This window comes from Myotis brandtii, unplaced genomic scaffold, assembly GCF_000412655.1.
Source record: "Myotis brandtii unplaced genomic scaffold, ASM41265v1 scaffold369, whole genome shotgun sequence".
Classification (NCBI taxonomy): domain Eukaryota; kingdom Metazoa; phylum Chordata; class Mammalia; order Chiroptera; family Vespertilionidae; genus Myotis; species Myotis brandtii.
This window is the reverse complement of record NW_005364180.1, coordinates 487,504-500,003: the sequence shown is the minus strand read 5'-3', so window position 1 is coordinate 500,003 and position 12,500 is coordinate 487,504. Positions and strand designations below refer to the sequence as shown.

The 12,500-nt window shown below is 55.2% G+C and overlaps 2 protein-coding genes across 2 annotated transcripts in view; one reads left to right on the top strand and one right to left on the bottom strand.

Annotated features, from left to right (window-relative positions):
* FADS1 (fatty acid desaturase 1) overlaps positions 1 to 6,404 on the top strand; it is a 17,907-nt gene extending 11,503 nt beyond the window's left edge. Inside the window, exons 7-15 of the mRNA XM_005872201.2 lie at positions 260 to 320; positions 1,610 to 1,686; positions 2,523 to 2,620; positions 2,789 to 2,885; positions 3,162 to 3,241; positions 3,340 to 3,465; positions 3,804 to 4,548; positions 4,735 to 5,601; positions 5,813 to 6,404. Of these exons, the coding sequence (XP_005872263.2) occupies positions 260 to 320; positions 1,610 to 1,686; positions 2,523 to 2,620; positions 2,789 to 2,885; positions 3,162 to 3,241; positions 3,340 to 3,465; positions 3,804 to 3,855 (591 nt within the window). The 3' untranslated portion in view covers positions 3,856 to 4,548; positions 4,735 to 5,601; positions 5,813 to 6,404. The remainder of the gene's footprint in view (positions 1 to 259; positions 321 to 1,609; positions 1,687 to 2,522; positions 2,621 to 2,788; positions 2,886 to 3,161; positions 3,242 to 3,339; positions 3,466 to 3,803; positions 4,549 to 4,734; positions 5,602 to 5,812) is intronic.
* Positions 6,405 to 8,080: 1,676 nt separating this feature from the next.
* On the bottom strand, positions 8,081 to 10,458 carry FEN1 (flap structure-specific endonuclease 1). Its single transcript, XM_005872193.2, has one exon. The coding sequence runs from the start codon at positions 9,951 to 9,953 to the stop codon at positions 8,811 to 8,813; it is 1,143 nt and encodes a 380-aa protein (XP_005872255.1). The 5' UTR covers positions 9,954 to 10,458; the 3' UTR covers positions 8,081 to 8,810.
* Positions 10,459 to 12,500: the final 2,042 nt, after the last annotated feature.

Genomic DNA, 12,500 nt, shown 5'->3' with positions numbered 1-12,500 from the left:
GGCGAAGCTGTCTTTGGATGGACATGCGGGTCCTGAGGACCTGGAGACACTGCTGTGCGTAGGCATGGGCCACTGAGCTGCACGCCTCGGGGTGGCCCCCCTGGCTTCACGTGCCGGGCGCCGGAGGTAAGCCTGGGCCTGCTGGCGCCTCCAGCAGCAGCAACAGCCCTGGAGTCGGCCTGAGCCGAGCCAAGGTCACAGGGGGAGGAGAGGGGTGACTGGGCCGGGGGAGTTGATTTGTGTTTGCTTTTCTTCGCAGCTTGGGAAACAGAAGAAAAAGTACATGCCGTACAACCACCAGCACAAATACTTCTTCCTGAGTGAGTGTCCCTCCGGGGGCATGCGGGCGGGGGCGTGCAGGCGGGGGAGCGCGGGCCGGGGTGAAGGATGTGAGGAGGGAAGGCGTCCGCCCGGGTCCTGGCCTTTCAGGTAAAGGCTGGAGGAAGCACCGCCCCAGCAGGTCACTCCCCGCGGGGGAGCAGTCTGCCCTCCGCACTGAGCCTCGTGTTTGGTCAGGTTCCTCCAGTCCCACACTGGCTTCCACCGGAGAACTGAATGGTGGTGGTGGGGGGGGATCCCGATTAAAACCTCACCTCGAAACCTGTCAAACAGAGACCTGGGTCAAGGTGACTCAGTGGGGCGTGGTCCCACCCGAGACTTGAGGATGTAGCTGTGGAGGTTTGGACCCGAGAGGGACTGGAGGAGCTGTTGGGAAGAGGAGGAAACATTTCTGTCGTCTTAAGCTCTCTCTGAAGACGCTACATGCTCCCTGCTTTGAAACTCTGCTCTATAATGCTTCCAACCGGAGTTTTAAAGGAAGGGAGGGAGGGTCCCATCCATCCCGTTTTAGTTCGGAGGAATTTATCCCAGCTGCCTGCTACCAGCCATCCCCACTGGAGAAAGGGGGGTGGCAGAGGGTAGAGCAGGAACGTCCAGAAGAAAGGATGTTGGAAGGCATGACACCTCAGGGGAGAGGAGCCATGGTAGGCGTGGCAATGTGGGGGTTGTGCAGAGAAGGAGCAGCGCACCGGACACTGTCCCCCTCCTCAGCTCCCAGTGTTAAGGGAGGCACCTCCCCCCCTCCACAGCTGACTGCTAGGCTTTGGGTTGGGTGGGAGTGAGCTTTCAGCCCACGGGGGAGCAGCAGGGCCCCCCATACACACACACACACACACACACACACGCACACACGCACACACGCACACGCGCGCGCGCGCTCCTGCCCCCTCACCTGCATGGTGGAGCAGCCAGGAACATGGGGCAGCTGACGGCAGGGGCAGGCACAGGGTCAGTAGGAAGGCCCGGCAGGGGCAGGGCTGTCGCCAGGACAACGGGGGAGTGTTAGCCGGGCCCTTGGAAAGGCACAGGGGCAGAGCAGGTTGCCACTCCCACCCCGCCCCCTGCTGGCATCCTCTTGGGAGACTGCCTTCTGCAGACCTGCATTCATGCCCACCTCCAGTGCCTGCTGTTCCCAGGGACGGGGTGCCAAGGCAGCAGGGGCGACAGGAGGAGATGGCGGAGATGCTGGAGGCCATCCCTCCAGGACCGGCCAGCCCTTTGTGACCCTCGTGCTGCTCACACCTCCTCCCGGTCTCCATTTCCTCCCCAGTTGGGCCCCCAGCCTTGCTACCTCTCTACTTCCAGTGGTACATCTTCTACTTCGTTATCCAGCGGAAGAAGTGGGTGGTGAGTCTCCTGGGCCTTTGTCCCCAGCTCCCCGGGGGAGGGAAAGGGCCCTCCAGGGGAACCCATGGAGGTTGACTCCAGGCCTGAAGTAGAGCAAGACCAGGTGTAGGTCTCCCTCACCTGTCGGCGGGTGACTCGGACTCCCCCGCAGCGCCCTGTTCCACTCAGCAGTCTCCCCTGAGGTCCTTGGCTGGGCTTGGCCAGGGGCAGGCTGGGGAGTGGGGAGGGCGAGTGAGAGGCGGGCCCGCTCCCAGGACATTTCTGACGGAGCAGGTGGAGGGTGTGGTTGACACGGGGATGAAGTTCAGGCAGAGGGACCTGAGATTCCAAAAGGGACCCGACGACACTCGGCTCGATAAGAGGCGTCAGGAAAGGCTCTGTCACCTCACGTGTGCAGCTGCCTCTGGAGGACAGATAGATGCGGGGGAGGATGGCCTCTGAGCCGAGCAGCTGACATTCTGTCGGGGACTCAAGTGTCGGGGGAGGAGTCTGGTACAGAAGAGCGATTGGAGATTGGACCGGGCACCGCATGACCTGAGCCGCGATGCTGGGGGACTCGCTAGCAGCTCGATGAAGGACGTGGCTGGGTTGGGAGGAGCGGGCGGCAAGGAGACCCTGTAGCCATGGCGTCCATGAAGGAACAGGCAGGGCGGACTGGGGTGCCACTAGGAACGGGAGGGAGGAGCCGTGGCGCTAGACCCTGCAGGACTGGGCTCTGGGGAGGGACCCGACAGTTACTGAGTGTTCCAGTCGGGGTACCAGGGCGGGGCCACACCAGGTGAGTGAGAGGGGAGGAGGGAGTGCTGTGCCCGTCCTCACGCTCTGCCTCTCCGCAGGACCTGGCCTGGATGATCACCTTCTACGTCCGCATCGCCCTCACTTACCTGCCGTTGCTGGGGGTGAAGGGCCTCCTGGGCCTTTTCTTCGTGGTCAGGTAGTGTCAGGCGGGGGCAGGGGTTGGCGGAGAAGAGGAGATGTTGGGGGAACCAGTCTGGTGGGGGCTGTGTGGGGCATTGGCCCGGGAAGGTGGCCGGGCTGGAGCAGGTCCCTGCGGGAGAGGGACTCTGAGCTCCGCTTGTCCTGTCTGTCTTATACCCACCAGGTTCCTGGAAAGCAACTGGTTTGTGTGGGTGACACAGATGAACCATATCCCCATGCACATTGACCACGACCAGAACAGGGACTGGGTCTCCACCCAGGTAAGGGACAGTGACCTGGAAGAACGAGGCTGACACAGCTAAGAAAAAGTGGGGGTGGGCAGAGACGCGGGGAGGGGACCGGGGAGCAGTAACAACACAAGTTCCGGCAGCATCGCCTCATTAGCTGGACGCTTCTCCTGCCACCATGTGGAGGGGGGTGACCGGGGACAGTTCCACAGCCCCGCCGCTCAGACAGCGTGGACTGAAAGAGCTGGACTGGCCTTTGCATCTGGTCCTCAGAGCCGTGCCCTCCCCTCCCCTCCCCTCCCCCTCCAGCTCCAGGCAACGTGCAACGTGCACAAGTCGGCCTTCAATGACTGGTTCAGTGGGCACCTCAACTTCCAGATTGAACACCAGTAAGTAGACACCGGAAGCAGGGCCTTGGGCAGGGTCCACGGGTGCGGGGGGTGGGGGGCCGAGGAGCAGAAGCCCTGACTGCCCGTTCTTCCCGAAGCCTTTTCCCCACGATGCCGCGACACAATTACCACAAAGTGGCTCCCCTGGTGCGCTCCCTGTGTGCCAAGCACGGCATCGAGTACCAGTCCAAGCCCCTGCTCGCGGCCTTCGCGGACATTGTTCGGTGAGCATCCGAGCCAGGGGAGGTGGCTGGTGGGGAGGGAAGCGGGCAGGGCTGGGGGGCCGGAGCGATAGGAAGGTTTCCCCCGTGGAATGGAGCCCACCGAGGCCAAAGCAGGGCGCTCCGCGTGGCCAAGTCAGTCCTCTGCTCCCATGTGCGGCCCAAGCTCTTTCTCAGACAGAGGGGAAGAGAGTTCACCTGGAGGGAGGGGGCCTCAAGCCATGGACACGGGCTTCCAGACCTCTGTGAGAGTCCCCACTACCTCTCTGGTGGGTGGGTTGGCTTTGGGGCTCGGCCCTGCCCTGCCCCCCTCACCGCCTGCTCCCCTCTTCTCCCTGCAGCTCCCTGAAGGAGTCGGGGCAGCTCTGGCTGGATGCCTACCTTCACCAATAACAGCAGCCCCCCTCCCGGAAGAGGAGCCTCCGGAGCCAACGCAGAAGGAAGCCCCAGGGACAGGCCACTACAATCCTAACATCCAGAGGGGGGCGGTTTGAGGAGATCAAGGCTCGGGCTCAAACCCCTCCCCTTGACCTTCTAGGCAGATTTAGGACCCAAAGAGGGAGGGGAACATGACAGCCCCTGGAGGAAGGGTGGAGCTGTTAGGGCAGGGATGTGAGTTTGTTTCTTTTTTCTAGTGTCAGATGTAGGTGGTTGGTGAGCAAGAGGGAGTCGGGAAGGTGTGAGAAGAATAGGGAGGACCAACTGAGCCCAGGAATCAGGAAGTTTAGCAGTAAAATTCCACCCAGAAAGGGGTGAGCTCATCTTCCTGGTCCACTCCACCCTCCTTTGCAAACCTGAGGTCCGCAGGGTGGAGGGAGGTGGAGCAGCTGAACCTTTGGAGCCAGACTTAGGAAGCATCAGTGCTTAGAACTCGGAGGCCAGCCTCACGCAGTGCCTGGGGGCTCAGCCCACTCTAGCGCCACCAAGTCTGTGACCTCCAAGAGCCTCAGGTTCCTGGAGAAGCAATTTCTCCACTTGCAGAAGCACGCAGGGCAAAGGCCGGCTGCGGTACGGAAGACATCTGGCCCCGAAGGATCCTGCTGATGTTGGTCCCACGTTCCACCCAGAGTCCCAAGGGAGCATTAGGTCCTGGGTCCTGCCAAAATGTCAGCCGAGTTACTGGCCATTAAGACTCCCTTCGGCTTTTCCCCTCCTCTGACCAGCACCTAAGGAGTGACACATTCCCAGGACAGGGCGTCCACTTCCTGCTCCATCAGCAAGTAAGCAGACGGTTGGTCCCACGTTCCACCCAGAGTCCCAAGGGAGCATTAGGTCCTGGGTCCTGCCAAAATGTCAGCAGAGTTACTGGCCATTAAGACTCCCTTCGGCTTTTCCCCTCTGACCAGCACCTAAGGAGTGACAATTCCCAGGACAGGGCGTCCACTTCCTGCTCCATCAGCAAGTGAGCAGACGGGGCACCTTGATTTTCTCCTCCTCAGAGACAAACGGGGGCCTATTGGGTTCTTTGCTTCCCTCTCTGTAACGCCAAGTTTAATACAACAGCGTCCGTGAGCACAAGGGGCCAAGCGGGGAGACACCGACCCAGCAGGCAGGAGGGGACCCAGGGCTGATGGTAGAGAAGATGGGGCTGGAAGAATGCCCTTCATGTGGGTCATCTACAGCATCACTCTGAGCAGGAGCAGTGGGGCTCAGTGTAATCGCTTCCTAGCTCTAAACCAGAAACGGAGTAAACACACAGAAGTTCGTGGTCATGGGATCGTCTGTTGCTGTCGTTAGGCATCTCACTGTCAGCTCTGTTCAAGGGTCTCTCTCTGCTGGAGACCAGGTAGGAATTTAGGATGGTCTCTCATTAGTTTAATACAGAGATGCCAATTTTTTAAATCTGCTTTTTAAAAGAGAAAGTTTAACCCATCTCTAGAGAGCAAGCAGCAGTGTGCCCCAGGAGCCGGGCCTTAACTGCAGGACTTGTCATCAGCGTTCACACCCTCTCTGCTCCCTGCACCCGTGCCATTCAGCACCCACCCCGGGCGGATTGAGCCTTCGGGGCCCCGGGAGAGTTGGCTGTTCGTTTTGGGAGACGTTGGGAGGGGACTAGAGGCACCACCTGTGGAAAGGATGTTGTGATTAGAGGTTTGTCAAAACAAAAAAATGTAAAAAACAGAGAAATGGGGGGAACAGGTAACAGAGGAGTTCGGATCTTTTTCATTTGGGCAGAACCTGGTTTAAATTAGACGCACAATTGTAGCATTGGCTTCCTCACTCCAAAATGGGTGCTGACCCCCCCGCCCCCCAATTCCCCGCTACCCGAGGTGGGTGTGGTGTCACCAGCTGCCAAGCTCTCTGGCTTTGGGCCCAGGCTGAGCAAACCCAGCAGAAATGGGGGGAACAGGTAACAGGAGTTCGGATCTTTTTCATTTGGGCAGAACCTGGTTTAAATTAGACGCACAATTGAAGCATTGGCTTCCTCACTCCAAAATGGGTGCTGACCCCCCGCCCCCCAATTCCCCGCTACCTGAGGTGGGTGTGGTGTCACCAGCTGCCAAGCTCTCCGGCTTTGGGCCCAGGCTGAGCAAACCCAGCGAAGCTACCTGAGCCAAGCCCAGGTCCTCAAAGCACCTCAAACGTGTGGCCTTCTCCTGAGCCTGGGCCAGTGTGGTCTCATGGCCACTAACGGACACACCGGTGACAAAGGGCTCCGATGGTCACGGTGGGAACATGAGTGATCTCAAATCCCATGACAGCTGAGGAGACAGGCTGAGATAGAACAAGTCGCCTCCCGTCACAGATTGTGGCAGAACTAACATTTGAACTCACTTTTGAAAAACTCCCAATGTTTGCGTTAGTCACTTTCATCTTCCCCCCCACTTGGCCAGAGGCATTTTCTGTAACCAGGCCCAGCATCGCTATCCTTCTGTACCTGCCAACTTTGTTACCACATCCTGACGGAGGAAAGCTGAAAAATAAAGCAGATTTTGACCAAATGAAGGCTCCTCGCTTGCAACCCACAGCGCTCCTCTGCGCATGTACAAAGGACTCCCTGTGCCTGTTCTTGAAGTCACTGTACGTCTATGGGTCTAAGTTCTTTCTGAACATGTTTCAAACATGAATCCCTTTGCATAGGCCCCTTGGGCAGAACGAACGTCAGGAAACCCAGGGAACAGCACGGGTGGACTATGGCAAGGAAAAGCCAGCCCCTTCCCAGGGCGCCCACGTTCAAATGCTAGAGACACTAGGCTTTCCGTGCATCCCTCCTATGAGGCAGTGCCCTCACCCTTGAACTCATTTCTAGTCTGTGTACACGGGTGGTCCCCGTGTCTGCTTTTTGCCTAAATCTTCCTCTGCAGGCACACTGCCTCAAAGCTGGACTGCAAAGCAGTGCTTTTCTAACCTCCATCCTACTACAACAGCAGTCTTTGAGCCAGCATATTAGAATATGCTAAATAAAAATTGGCAGCCTTCTCACTGGTCTAATTAAATAGACATGAGATTAGCAAGAGAAAATAACCAAACTTAGCACCTGTGTATGGGAACCCAGCTACAAAGAGACTCCATAGGCACTGGAGGTTCTGAGATAAAAAGGGAACGTGGATATACAAGCCGCTCTGAGCTAGGGATTAGGTAAATGCCTTGGGGCTTCAAAGGGTCACTGCAGGACAAGAGCAGACCTACTGTTGTTTTTCTGAGAAAATAAAACTAATTCAAATGCAAAAAAAAAGTTTGTCCCGACCTACAGAGATGTTATCTGAGTGAAAAGAACACTATATTCTGCCTACTTTTATAAATGCTACAAAATTAGGAAATCAGGCAGGACAGCTCCCCACCAAGTTCTACCAGGATTACAAATCCTGCAAAGTACGAAAACATCCCCTCTCCACGAGAAACAGCAACCTGGACCGGATGTCACAAAAGGAACAAGGAAGTGATGTTTAAAGCAGCTTCTGCAATTTACAAAATGGTGAATGCTCCAATGCTAGCATAGCAGCTTATCTAATCGGGTGGGGATCACCAGCCCAGGGTTGTATAAGCCCACAAAATCATTTGATCTGGTCCTGCCAAGGCACTAGGGGTGAGTTCATTAAGTGTTTGACCAAATATAGCAAAGCTGTTTTTGTTGTTGTTAATCCTCAGAGAATATTTTTCCATTGATTTTTTTTTTTTTTTTTTTTTTAGAGAGAGAGGGAAAGAGAAACGATGTGAGAGAAACACATCGATTGGTTGCCTCCTGCACAAGGCCCTGACCAGGGCCCAGGTCGGGGAGGAGCCTGCAACCAAGGTAAATGCCCTTGACCGAAATCGAACCCGGAACCTTTTGGTCCACTGAGCCAAACTGGCTAGGGCAGGCTAATTTTTAAGTTGGTAATTTTGTATGGTCTGTGAATGATGTTACAAATATCCAGTGGCCCTTGGCAGAAAAAGGGTCCCCATCCCTGACTAAATAGTGTTTCTCAAAGGAGTTCCTTTATCTCACACAGCAGGTGGAAAACGGGTAACTGTTCCTAGCAAGATAAACTGGCATCCTCCAAATGGCTGAAGTACCTACCGCCCAAGATCCTTTAGCCATTCAATGGGGGCGCAGCGCCACCTTGTGGCCACGCTCAAACCACCTGTTAGTAGGGTACAATTCCAGCATGTTATGTTAGGAATGAAAGAAACACTATATTCTGCCTACTTTTATTGACTTTTTTTTCATACATTTAAAACAAAAATAGCACATGACAATAGCATCTTATCCCAAAGTTTCAACTCAGCTGACTGCCTCAGGGAGGCCAGGAGAACTAAGCCACCTTATGCCTCTGAATAACTAAGTAAAGATTCAAGTTACATAGCAAGTTCAAGTTTCTGCCCGGCCGAGAGACACAGCCAGTAATGAAACCCACGTTTCGAACTCCAGGGACTCCAGCTTGCCGCCTGTCATTTCTCAGTAGCTCTTCCTATCTGTTTAGACTGAGTCTTCCCGCTGGCTCTCCTTCAGGGTGGGTCCAGGCTGAACCAGAGAGAAAAGTGCAGACTGGCTCCACCATCACTAACAGCTGGCCAGCGAGGACATCATCTCCATTCAGTCCTTTGTCTCCACCATGTATCTTCCTCTCCCTCCAACACTTGTTGCTATGACTTTTATGTAACAGTGGGTTCAGTGTTCATTAAGTTGACTGAAGGGTGGTGTGAGCCTGGCATATTTTCCTGAGCTAAAATAGAAGAAAACAGAGTACCTCTGTGGCCTTCCTGCCACAAGATCAAGTAAAAAGGGAAAAGCACTACCGAGAAGGGCAGTCCTGGGGAAGCAACGCAATCCCCTCCCTGCCCCACGCAGGTTTCTCTAGTACTAGCTCTTGAGGGTACAAAGCAGGTATTCCGGGGTCAAGGAGGTATAACGAAGGGAAACACATTTATTTCCCCCTTTTAAACTTCCCTGCCGCCCCAGTCTTTGCCTTCTTCTTAGCGGATCCCTTGGGTTCTGGCTCCTTGCGCTTAGCTGAAGAGAGCGAACCGGTGACCTTGAAGAAATCTTCCAGGCGGCCCTGGGTGCTGCCTTGGCGACTCTTGTTCAGCCGCTTGACGCCGCTGCGGATTCGCTCCTCAGAGAACTGCTTTTCGCCACACAGGAACTTGACGAGCTCCTCTTCCTTCGGCTCACTCCACTTCAGTTCCACAGACTCCGGGTCCAGCACCTCCGGCGCCAGGAACAGCTGCTGGGCCTCCTTGTGGAGCCAATTTTCTGGCACAGGGTACTTGTTGGGGTCAAGTCGGCGCACAATCTCCTCGATGCTCTTGTGCTTCTGGATGAGGTCCACGGCCCGCTTGGGCCCGATGCCCCGAATGCTCTCACAGTAGTCACTGCCCAGCAGGATGCACAGGTCCACAAACTGCTCCTGGTTCAGGCCCAGCTCCTGCAGAATCCGGCTCAGGTGGAACTCCTGGATGGGCAGCTTCTTGGCCTCGCTGGCCGTCAGGTGCCGCATGAGCACAGGGCTGCCGAAGGTCAGACAGTCCATGTCCTCCGTGGCCGCAGCGTAGACTTTGCCAGCCTTCACCAGGGCTGCACAGCTGGCCTCTGCCTCACTGGGGGCATCGAGGTACGGGATGCCCATGAGGCTCAGGAGATGCTTGCACTCATCATTGTGTTGCTTGGTGACCTTCACCAGCCGCTTAGTGAACTTCTCCACTTCCTCCTCGGCCCCAGCAGCCTGAGCCTGATGCAGCTGCTTCTCCGCCTCAGCCCGCCGCTCACTGCGTTTGGCCAGCTCACCCGACTTGAGCTGCGGTGGCTTGCCGTCAAAGACATACACGGGCTTGATGCCATTCTCTATCATGCGGATGGTGCGGTAGAACATGCCCATCAGGTGGCTGGTGGTCTCACCCTCCTCGTTCTGCAGCACGTCCCCACCCTGGCGAACAGCAATCAGGAACTGATAGATGCTCATGGAGGCATCGATGGCCACCTTGCGGCCAAAGTAGCTCTTGATGTCATTCTCCCGAATGGCACTGGGGGCCACGTCAGCGATCAGTTTGGCCAGGCCTTGAATGCCCATAGCAGGAGGGGCAGCTGGAAAAGAAAGGCAAGTAACACAAGGAGGAACTTGAAGGATGAAAAAATAATAATAAGGTTATATTGGTGCTATCTCACCAATTTGTCATGCCTTTAGCTAAACAAATTTAACACAACAAAAAGGAAACCAAGTTAGCACTGCAGAAGATGAAAAGATGAAGAAAACAAGGTTTCCATTGGCAAGAAACTTACAGTCTGGCAAGGAACTCGATTCAGTACTAACTAAGGCTTCCTGAGTGGAACTAAATTGGGTGCTAAGAGGAATAAGACGCTGTTGAGGTCCTTAAGGGTCTTAACATTTTGTGCCCAAAGCAGCAACAGGACTAGCATGCATAGGGGCTAAGCAGACATCTGCATCCGTATCATCTGCAAAATCCAGAGTGTGCCTGGCCCAACTTGAGCAGTCCAGGGACCAGAAGGGCAGACCTGAGCCCCGCGGGACAGGCAAATACTGGTTAGGCCATGGCTGAGTAGCTCAGTCAGAGCATCATCCAGATAAGCCAAGGCTGCAGTGCAGGTTCTATCCCTGGTCAGGGCACACACAAGAATCAACCAGTGAATGCATCAATAAGTGGAACAACAAATAGATGTTTCTCCCTCTTGCCTTTCTTCTCCTCTAAAAATCTATTTAAATTAAAACACACATACAACTGGTTAGGCAAAGGTGAGATGAGACAATTACCAAAGCAACCACAAAACATGACTATCCATCTTCCTGCCATACGTGAAAACCACACTTATTCTTTCCCAAATCATCCCTCCGCCTTCCTCCCCTAAGCAGCCGTGATGGTTAGTGTTCTGTGTCCGCTTGGCTAGGCTACAACCAAACACAAACCCAGGTGTTGCCGTGACGGCATTTTTGTAGATGAAGCTCACATTTGCAATCTGTTGACTAAATAAATAAGAGAGATTGCTCTCCGTGTGGCAGGGGTCTCCTCCAACTCATCTGAACAACCTTAGCAGCAAAAACGAAGGTTGTGCCCTGCGATTTTGGACTTGCCAACCCCTCCAATCACCTAACCAGTGGTCGGCAAAGTCATTAGTCAACAGAGCCAAATATCAACAGTACAACGATTGAAATTTCTTTTGAGAGCCAAATTTTTTAAACTTAAAACTATATAGGTAGGTACATTGTTATTAACTTAATTAGGGTACTCCTAAGGCTTAGGAAGAGCCACACTCAAGGGGCCAAAGAGCCGCAGTTTGCCGACCACGGCCTAAGCCAATTCCTTAAAATAAGTCTCTTTAGGTCGCTCTGATAGGGGCAGAAACAGAATGCTGGGGAACCAGCTGGAATTGTAAGAAATGTTAATCATGCTCTGTTAACTGTGACTGCTTTATTCTGAGTAAAGAAGTCACGTTCTAACGGGGCTGGCAGTCGCTCGTGGGACCTGGGTGCTCACCAGGCAACGCAGCCCGCCCTCCCCATCGTGGAAAGATGAACATTTTTGCTGCTGAAACCAGAATCGCCCGCCCTTTGCAGACCCCAGCCCTCGCCTATCACTAAGTCCCCAGCCCTGCTGCACACCTGCAGGCCTTTGCACACCTCCAGCCTGCTTCCCTGGCCTGCTGCACACCTGCAGGCCTTTGCACACCTCCAGCCGGCTTACCCGCCCAGCTGGCTACTCCACCGTGGACCCAATGTAAGCAGCGGCTTATGGGGGATGCAGAGCAGGTCTTTGTGGCTGACCTGCTGTGTTCTCCCCATACCGCTGGCAGGATTGGAATACACGCTCATATATGATTCAATCCGTCTCTGCTTAAATGGCTCAAGCAGTGGCAGGCGGCGCGGGCCCACGGATCCTCCGGTTACAGATCCCTGTGCTATGCATCTATTTGTTCTTTTCCCGGAGAACCCCGACGCAGACAGCAGCCCTAAGAATGGGAGTGACGGCTTTCCCACACGCAGCACCGAGGAGCGCCTGCTCCAACCACGATGCTGCCAGGAGGTCTAAGTCTTCCCCTCGTCTGCTCGCTCCACTACCGAGTCCCCAACGGGAACTCCAAGGCTCCCACCCACCCCAGGCCCTGACCTAGTCACCCCGCCCTGGGTTGTGGTTCAGGCCTCTTCACACCTAAAAAAAAACACCACTCTCATAATTATTTTTGCTCCTTCCATCCAAACCTGTCCTTTCATCCACTTAAAAGAGCTTTGTGTGTGTCATCACGTACCCACGGCGGTCTGTGTCCAACACCCGGCGAACCATTACACCAGGCCTTCCAATGGCCCCATTCTCCCCTCCCAGGTCGTTTCGAAAAGCATCAGCGACCCGGTGGCGTCCCTTCTCGTGAAGTGCAAGCACCTCGCCGGGCACCACACCTTCTAGGCTCTGGTTCCCAACCCCCCGCCGCCGGGGCCCCCAGGAGGCCTGTGCCCGGCGACCTGCGACCCTGCACAGCACCCGGCGGCGGGGTCTCCACGAGGAGGTTTAAAACTGCTTCTCCTCAGGATCTCAGTCAAAACACGCACGACCCCGGGAGGTGGAGTTATTCTCCTCTTTCTAAATAAAGAGACTCTGAGCTCCTCGGC

Bases quoted from the DNA above. Each gene is read 5' to 3' on its own strand.
- FEN1 (XM_005872193.2), bottom strand. From the start codon at position 9,953: ATGGGCATTCAAGGCCTGGCCAAACTGATCGCTGACGTGGCCCCCAGT.